At 54.6% G+C, this 9,330-nt stretch overlaps 1 protein-coding gene across 1 annotated transcript; it reads left to right on the top strand.

The window, feature by feature from the left end:
- Nucleotides 1-2,515: 2,515 nt before the first annotated feature.
- LOC308279886 (olfactory receptor 9S13-like) lies at nt 2,516-3,466 on the top strand (the record flags this gene model as incomplete). The annotated part of the gene is made up of 1 exon (XM_080720068.1): nt 2,516-3,466. The coding sequence occupies one exon, from the start codon at nt 2,516-2,518 to the stop codon at nt 3,464-3,466; it is 951 nt and encodes a 316-aa protein (XP_080576194.1).
- Nucleotides 3,467-9,330: the final 5,864 nt, after the last annotated feature.

The raw sequence follows: 9,330 nt of genomic DNA, 5'->3' as shown, positions 1-9,330 counted from the left end.
CGGCGCCATATTGCTACCGGCGGCAGCAGCAGCGAATTCACCGAGTCCACGACAGCTCCATCTGCGCACTCAACAGTGAGTCAAATTGGGGCCCCTAGAGGAGAAATCCCAGTCCTGTACTCCCAGGGACTTGACCCAGTGGGGGAGTGGCAGTGGCAGAGATATCACACCATAGGAGAACGCCCAACCTGGCACCCCCCATGGTCTGCTGGCCCCTGGTGCTGCTGCTCACAGGCAGAGGCCGAGGGCTCAGGAGGAGCTGCCGCTCCATTCCCTGCTCATTTCTTCATGGCTTGGACTTCTTTAAGCACATGCTTTGATTTCATTTTTTCAAATACAGATTTCTAAGCATGTCTGTTGGCAACACAAAAGGCAGAGAGGGATTTACAGAGGTCCTTATTTAGCTATCAGACTTAAGACAATGCCAGGGTGACCAGACCAAAATCTTGGAGTCCAGCAGAAGGGGCCAGGTCCCCAAGGCAGAAAGGCTTCCTCATGTAAATGCTGGGGATGGGTGGAGGGGAGTCCAGGAGCAGGCGTCCTGCACCAGAACTCACACCCATGGCTTAAAAGCTCACACATGCAACCCAGAGCTCACACCTGCACATAGGAACTGACACCTGCACCTGGGGAAAGTGTATGGCGGGCTGCTGGCTTGCTACAGCCCTCTGTGTGTCTCCTGCTTGCCACGCGGGTCCCCTACAACTCCTGGGCTTTGTCCCAGGTTGTAGATGGAAATAAATTGGACAGGGTGGTAGCAAGGGACCAAGGAGAACCTGGAGTCCCAGCATGCCGAGGCCCAGAGCCTCCTAATTGGCCATGGGAGGCCTGAGTCCCAGAGCTGCCAGCTGCACAGACAGCCCAGCAGAGTGACCCCAAGTGCAGGAGACTCGACACCCAGCTGACAGGGACAGGGCAGGAGTCCCAGCAGGCATAGGCCCAGAGCCTCCTAATTGGCCACGGGAGGCCTGAGTCCCAGAGCTGCCAACTGCAGAGACAGCTCAGCAGAGTGACCCCAAGCACAGGAGCCTCAACACCCTGCCAGCTGACGGGGACAGGGCAAGACAGGAGGCAGGTGGGGAGCCCTCCATCCCCTTCACAAAGACCCAGGAGCCTGCTGCAGCCAGAGCCTAGACACACAGAACCTCCCAGACCCAGAGGACCCAGGTGCTGCCTCTGCCCTGTCTACCGCCCTGTGCTGCTCAGAGGCCCAGCTGACCTGCAGAGGACCCAGGACAGCTCACAGTCCACCTCCCTGTATCCAGCACAGACCAGGCTCAGGACACGGGACCCTGGGAACCCAGATGCTGGCTAGATGACAGCGAGGTGTCCTGAGCCTCGGCTGGGAGAGGTAAGTGTACAGCCCACCTTGGCAGGGCTGCAGGAGTAGAGAGACACCATGGGTGTGGACAGTGCGAAGCTGTGCACACAGCACTCAGGGCTCGCCTCAGTGAGGGAGGCTCTGGCCGCCTTCCTGTCCTGCCAGCCCTGGCCCAGGCTCCATGTGGAAGGGGCACCTGGAGAACCACCTGAGAACCTCTGCCTGCAGCAGCTCCTGGGTGCACTGTGCTAAACACCAGCTCTATCCTGTGGGAGGGGCTGCAGCTCCTGTGTCTCCCACCAGCTCCCGGGCATAGGACATGCTGCTGGCTCAGTACCACACTGTCCAGAGAGGCAGGACTGAAGGGGAAGACGGGCCAGCACAGCCCAGGCAGAGGCTCCAGCTCTCAGCAGCAAGATGCCTGCCCAGCCCATGGCCAGCTGCTCAGCCCACTCATCCCTGGCTGCCCCTGCGTCCTCAGCAGGATGGACAGATGCTTGTCCTTTTTCCAGCATGGGTCAGGGAATGTCACCCTGGGGCTGCACGTGTCCACGTGCTTTCCCTGGACACACACCTGTCCCTCAGCCATTGTGATCACCAGTGCATTTTCAGGAAGCACTGCTGAGAATGACCACAAAGCCATTTCACTTACACCTGGAGCTCACACCAGAGAAGGCTGGTGCTTAGAGCAGGTGGGGACAGAAGGCCGCTGCAGGCACCACGTCCCCATGTGTGAGGGTCAGCCTGCAGGGTGCAGTGCCAGCCCTGGCCTCCCTGGAGTTCCTCTAGAGGATGCAGAGCAGACCCCACCCCAGCCAGGCCCTCAGCACAGCGGCTCCCTCCTGTGACCCACCATGACAGGGAGTCTGCTCAGGGCACTGCCGCACTGTCTGACACACGGGGAGAATAGGATCACTATGGCACTACTGGGGACTGTCTCTGTGGTGGAGAGCAGGTGTTCTCGAGCAGACATGGCAGCTTTGTCTTACATGACAAAGGTTCACACACATTAATTAAATCAGACAAAATGTTTCCTTTTTATCCAGGACAAGCTCATCTGCAATAACTGGGCAACCAGTGACCTTAGTTCCTGTGATGTGACAGGCCTCTATGCTCTATGAAACATGTGACACTGGCACTATGACCTGCTCAAAGTCTCCACCGTGCTCCACCTAGGAGTCTCGGGTCTGGCCCATGCCGACCCACACAGATGGGAACCTCTCGGCGCTGCCCTTGAGGGAGTTCGTGCTGGAGGGCTTCCGGGGAGGTGCGCAGACACAGGCCCTGCTCTTTGTCGTCTTCCTGGCCCTGTACGTGGTGACTGTCCTGGGCAACCTCACCATGATCGTGGTCATCACCCTGGACGTCCGCCTGCACTCCCCCATGTACTTCTTCCTCAAGAACCTGTCCTTCCTCGACCTCTGCTACTCCTCCGTCATCGCCCCCAACGCCCTGGCCAACTTCTTCTCCTCCTCCAAGGTCATCAGCTTTTCAGGCTGTGCCACTCAGCTCTTCTTTTTCTCTCTACTGGTCACCACTGAAGGCTTCCTCTTGGCGGTCATGGCCTACGACCGCTTCATGGCCATCTGCAGCCCCCTGCGCTACCCCATCACCATGTGCCCCTCGACCTGCGCCTGCATGGTGCTGGGCGCCTACTGCGGAGGCTGCCTCAACTCCATCATCGAGACCAGCCTCACCTTCCAGCTGCCCTTCTGCAGCTCCAACCACATCGACCACTTCTTCTGCGATGTGCCCCCGCTGCTCCGGCTGGCCTGCGCCGACACGGCTCTCAACGAGCTGGTCATGTTTGGCATCTGCGGGCTCATCATTGTTGGCATAACTCTTGTGGTCCTGGTCTCCTATGGCTACATCGCGGTGACCATCCTCAGCATGCGCTCCAGATCAGGGCGGCACAAGGTCTTCTCCACCTGCGGCTCCCACCTGACAGCTGTGTGTTTGTTAATTGGAACAGTTTTTGTCATGTACGCACAGCCTGGGGCTGTGGAGTCCATGGAGCAGGGCAAGGTGGTCTCCGTCTTCTACACCCTGGTCATCCCGATGCTCAACCCGCTCATCTACAGTCTGCGGAACAAGGACGTGAAGGACGCGCTGCGGAGGCTGGGACGGAGACACACGGCCAGCTGAAGGAGGGCGGCTGGCGAGAGGCGGTGTCTGGGGCTGGAGGAAGGACGACAAAAAGACAGTGTCGTGAAGAAATCTTTCCTCCTTTTCTTCCTTCTTTCCTTCCCTTTCTTTCTCCCATCCATTTACTCAACTCTCCCTGATAGCTTATTAGACCCCAGGTATTTACTAAGTAAGAGGGTCGTTCCAGACCTGGAGGAAGGACCTATGCTGCTTTGGGCTGGGACATGCGGTGCTTGCAGTTCACTTGTTGGTGGTCAAGGGGCTCTTCTCCATGAAAGCAAATGGGTATTTGAAATTGTTGCATATTTTGATCCAATTCTGAAACGAATTAAAAACCCCAATAACTAACATCACAATCATGTACAAATGACTGTGTCACGTGAGCCTCACTACCGTGCACAATTACAACGTGCCCATGAAAGATTTATGAAAAGAAATAGACGCTTTTCTGTCACAGATCTGGAAGACAGGTGTCCAAAGTCAGTGTGCGGCGGGACCACGCCTGCCTGACTCCCAGGAGAAAGCCTGCCTGGACTGCCCAGCGTCCAGGGCTCCCAGAGACCCTGGGCTTCCTGCCTGGCGGCTGCTTCTCCAAAGCCTCTGCCTCCATCTTCCCACACCTGCCTCCTCCTCTGTTTGTGTGTCCTTTCTTCTTATGAGAACACCGTCCCTGGACTAGGGCCACCTCATCGACTCTGACCTCATGTGAAGTCATTGATCTGCTAAGATCCTATTTCCAGATAAGGCCACATTCCCAGCTCCAGGTAGACATGGGTTGGGGATGGGGACACACTCCCACCAATTCAGTCACACTCCGTGTGTTTCGAGGAAATTGGTATTCTGAAGTTGCTGGATGTAGGGTTCTATTTTTGTCCATTAGGGCCTCTGATACTTTTATTCCATTCTAACATTTGGCTACTAAGCTATGTGTGCTTAACCAGGTACTTGGAGAGCAGTGATACATTGTAATATGATTTGGATTGGATGCATTTCTTCTCAAACTCGATGTTTTGGGCTCTATATATTTTAAATCTTTGTTACTTATATGAAAACTAAAAATTTTCACATACTCTGGTCAGATTAAACATTTTCATTATAAAGCCTCTCTATAGATTTATATTAAAATTTTACTGTTTGATACTTATATTTATAGCCATACAATCTGTTTTTCCTAGAATGTTCATGATGTGACTTACCTCAGCCTTTTATTTTCATCCTTTCTATATTTTACCTTAAAATATTTTGTTTTAAAATATATATTGTATTTATATGTAGATTTATATTTTGTTTTAATAGATATGCTTACTGTAGACTGAACCCAATGGTAAAATATAGTATGTTTTAGAATGAGTGAGAATTATAACCTTAATAGGTACATACCCACAAACACATACACATACTTGTCTGAATGTATAAGTTCGTATTAATATAAAAATATGCATAACTGGGTGTGCTGGTACAAACTTATAATCCCAGTACTTGGGAGGTTGAGAAAAGAGGATAACAGGTTCAAGGACAAATACTTAGTGAGGCCCTTTGCAACTCAGTGGGACCCTGTGTCAAAATAAAGAATAAAAATAGGGCTGGGGGTATAGCTTAGAGGTAGAATGCCCCTGGGTTCTATCCACAGTACTGCAGAAGAAGGAGAAGGAGAAGGAGAAGGAAAAGGAGAAGGAGAAGAAGGAGAAGAAGGGGAAGGGGAAGGGGAAGGAGAAGAAGCAACATCAGAACTGAAAGAAGAGACAATGCAACTGAAAACACAAACATAAAAGAGTCATGGGTGCTTGTGATAGGCTGAAGACAGACTTGGAAGACGCCGAAACCAAAAGGTGCTTATGTAACGTACAGAGCTAGCAAACCCAGTACAACAAAACAAAGGGCTGTTCGAGTAAGGGGAAGGTAGCCGAGAAAGACAGGCAGAGATCAACTCTGACTGAAGCACAGAGAGCCCAGCAGGAGGGCCTGGGTGTGCAGACAGTATAAACGCCCACATCGGATATTTAGGTACACATCTTTTTTTTTTAATCAATTTTTGGTGCATTTTAAATGTAGATGTCTTTTAATGAAGATAAAGGACCCAGTGCCTCCGTTCACTAGAGTGCTTCAGGAGCACCACATGGCCCGAGAGCTAGCGTCTACAGTGCAGGAAGGAAACATGCCCACCCTCCCAGGAAGAGCCGTGGGCATGAACCCCCAGACCACATGGCTGCAGCAAAGCTGGGAGCTATCCTTTTAACCAAACTAAGGGACATGAGCAGGACCCACACTGGAGGTTGAGGCTCCGAGGCCGCGACTGGCTGTGATGGGTGGACTGCCTCAGACAACATGGCCACACTGCAGGCTGATACCCTCTGGCTTGGCTCAGCAGCTTCCTCTGCCCAGGGGACTTTACGGAACTCATGGTGGGTCAGCGAGGCAGGAAGAGTCAGGGGTCTACAAGAAGCAGGCTGTCCCAGGGCCTGGCAGGGTCCTCACATGGTCTCCCTCACCCCAACACCTCAGGACTGAGCAGGGAGGGGTAGCACAGAGGACAGGAGCTGACCCTGGCACCAGACCCAGGTAATAGCTCTAACCAGGACGCTGGTCCCTGTGAGCTGTCTCCTCATGCCCGCTAGTGGCCCTGGGGAATTAAGGCTCCTGAGACCCACATTTGGAGGGGATGAGGATGAGAGAGATCGGCCACTGCCCTAAGATTCAAGGCCCAGGGAGTTGCAGTCCCAGCACACCAAGGCCCAGAGCTGCCTAATTGGCCATGGGAGGCCTGAGTCCCAGAGCTGCCAACTGCAGAGACAGCCCAGCAGAGTGACCCCAAGCACAGGAGCCTTGACACCCTGCCAGCTGACGGAGACAGGACAGGAAAGGAGGCAGGTGGGGAGCCCTCCATCCCTCTTCACAAAGACCCAGGAGCCTGCTGCAGCCAGAGCCTGGACACCCAGACCCTCCCTGGACCCAGGTGCTGCCTCTGCCCTGTCTACCACCCTGTGCTGCTCAGAGGCCCGGCTGACCTGCAGAGGACCCAGGACAGCCCACAGTCCACCTCCCTGTATCCAGCACAGACCAGGCTCAGGACACGGGACCCTGGGAGCCCAGATGCTGGCTAGATGACAGCGAGGAGTCCTGAGCCTCGGCTGGGAGAGGTAAGTGTACAGCCCACCTTGGCAGGGCTGCAGGAGTAGAGAGACGCCATGGGTGTGGACAGTGCGAAGCTGTGCACACAGCACTCAGGGCTCGCCTCAGTGAGGGAGGCTCTGGCCACCTTCCTGTCCTGCCAGACCTGGCCCAGGCTCCAGGTGGAAGGGGCAGCTCCTGAGAACCTTTGCCTGTAGGCTCCTGGGTGCACCGTGCTAAGTACCAGCTCTATCCTGCGGGAGGGGCTGCAGCTCCTGCATCTCCCACCAGCTCCCGGGCATAGGACATGCTGCTGGCTCAGTACCACGCTGTCCAGGGAGGCAAGACTGAAGGGGAAGATGGGCCAGCGCAGCCCAGGCAGAGGCTCCAGCTCTCAGCAGCAAGACGCCTGCCCAGCCCATGGCCAGCTGCTCACCCCACTCATCCCTGGCTGCCCCTGTGTCCTCAGCAGGATGGAAGACGCTTGCCCCTCTTCCAGCATGGGTCAGGAATGTCACCCTGGGGCTGCACATGTCCATGTGCTTTCCCTGGTCACACACCTGCCCCTCAGCCATTGGGATCACCAGTGCATTTTCAGGAAGCACTGCTGAGAGTGACCACAAAGCCATTTCACTTACACCTGGAGCTCACACCAGAAAAGTGATTACAGAGACACAATGACTCTGGTCACTTGGCACCTCCCGGGACAAGGGTGCTCAGCCTGAGGAAGGGCCGTCCTTGTTCTTGGAGACAGCCAGTCACAAAGCTGAGAAGCTTCCAGGGATAGGAGGAAAACAGTCTGACTTGCAAATGGCTGCTGGGAGGAGGGGTCATGGGTACAGGCTCACTCCTATGGGTGGGCAAGGGGTGACGGGGCGGGAACCCAGGGCCTGAGGCAGCCAGAGTGTTGCAGAACTACCACCTGAGGTGTAAACAGAGACTCTCCTGCCCAACCCAGCCTGGTGCCAGCTGCACAGAGACCAGGGGCAGCTCTGTGCCCCACCAGGAGCCACTCTGCATAGATGCAGGGAGAATACCCCTCCTCCTTCCCCTGGCCCCTTGGCACACCCCAAGTTTCCATCCCCCCTGGGTGTGGTGCCCAGCCTGGATCACACCTGCCAGGGCCCTGGACCCTGATGGCGACAGGCAGGGGTAGCCCATCCAGGAGGGTCTGGAGGGGAAGGCTAAGGGGCCAGTGCTTTGTAGCTCCCAAGGCTCAAAGCAAAGCAAGCAGAGGGTGTCCTGGAGGGAGGGGGAGGCCCTGGGCACCTCCCACATGGGTCAGGACTCCTGTGCTGCTCTTCCTGAGACAATAGGTCCAACATTTAGTAAATGCCACTGGGTTCCACCCCCAGTACTGTAAAAAAAAAAAAAATCTAGACTTTGTAAGAAAGCCCCGCCTCCTGAAGGAGGCTCAGCACTCTTACGGCACCGCCCAGGCTCCATCAGCAATGTGGAACTGGGCTCAGGGCCCCGCAGGGAGACAGAAGCACTGGGAGGCCCCTGCTGCGCCTGCTCTGCACCCAGCCTCCCCAGCCCGAGGGTGGTGGCAGGATCCTCTCACCATTCCTTTTCCTTCCTTCTTTCTTTGTCTTTCTTTCTCTGTTTTTACTCAGTGTTTACTAGCCCTTCCCCCACCATACACTGGCGACCACGCCTACGAAGGTGGGATGCTGTAAAGGATGCTGTGAAGGAGGCTGTGTAGGAGGCTGTGAAGGAGGCTGTGAAGGAGGCTCATTTGTTCTTTCCCCTCACTATATACACAGCAGAGTCACAAAGGGGCGGGCACCGACAGAGGGGCCAAGCGTCAGCCTGCCACACACACTGCACAAAGTCCTCTGCATGCTCTCCCCCCTCCCGACCCAGCACTGGAGTTACTAGGTGCATGGCTCAGGGAGTGGTTTGATCATTCCGTTTCCAATGTTGTGTCATGCATTTTAAGAAGAGGCTATCTAGGAATGTGTTATTTAGTACCTCTACTTTTAATATGCTTTGTGTACTTCAAAACATCAGAAAGACTAGATGTTTCAAATGAGGATGTTTGCCGGGCGTGGTGGCGCACGCTTGTAATCCCCGCGCTTGGGAGGCGGAGACAGGAGGATCGCACAGGTTCGAAGCCAGCCTAGCTGGCTTAAGAGACCCTGTTTCCAAATAAAAAAATAAAAATAGGTCTGGGAGTGTAGCCCGGAGGTAAAAGGATTTCCAGGAACCCCAGTACCAACAACAACAACAAAAAAAATCAAATGAGGATTTTTTTCCAACATATACATGCTAGTGTTGGGTACAGTATACACGTGTAATGATGGTTTTATCTGGAAGTGAAAGATCATTTCTGGAATCAGAACCTAGTGAGACAGGCCTGGGAAGTGCAGGAGGGGACACCTAGCCACCTGTGGCCATGGCGCCACTCGGGACTGTCCCTGGAGGAGAGCAGACATTCCCGAGCAGGCAAGCAGCTCGGTCCCTGACCTTACACTTGGAGTCACTTAGCTCTAGACTTCCCAGCATTCCCCAGAGCAAGCCTTTGTCTCCTTCTCCAGAGGGATGGCTTGGGATGCTCTTTGAATGAATTAAGTAATCAGAGGAATGTCCTCCTTACAATGCAGGGCCAGCTCACCTGCAGGGAGTACTAGACAGCTGGGGTTTCTTGGCCCTTGAGCAGATGGCACCGATGGGTCGCTGTGTCGTGTTGGATGTGTGACCAGCTTCCCCTCAAAGCCTCCACTGTGCTCTGCCCAGCAGTCCTGGCTCAGGCC

Source organism: Muscardinus avellanarius, assembly GCF_963383645.1.
Source record: "Muscardinus avellanarius genome assembly, chromosome: 2".
NCBI classification, from domain to species: Eukaryota; Metazoa; Chordata; class Mammalia; order Rodentia; family Gliridae; genus Muscardinus; species Muscardinus avellanarius.
This window is presented reverse-complemented; position numbering and strand designations above follow the sequence as displayed.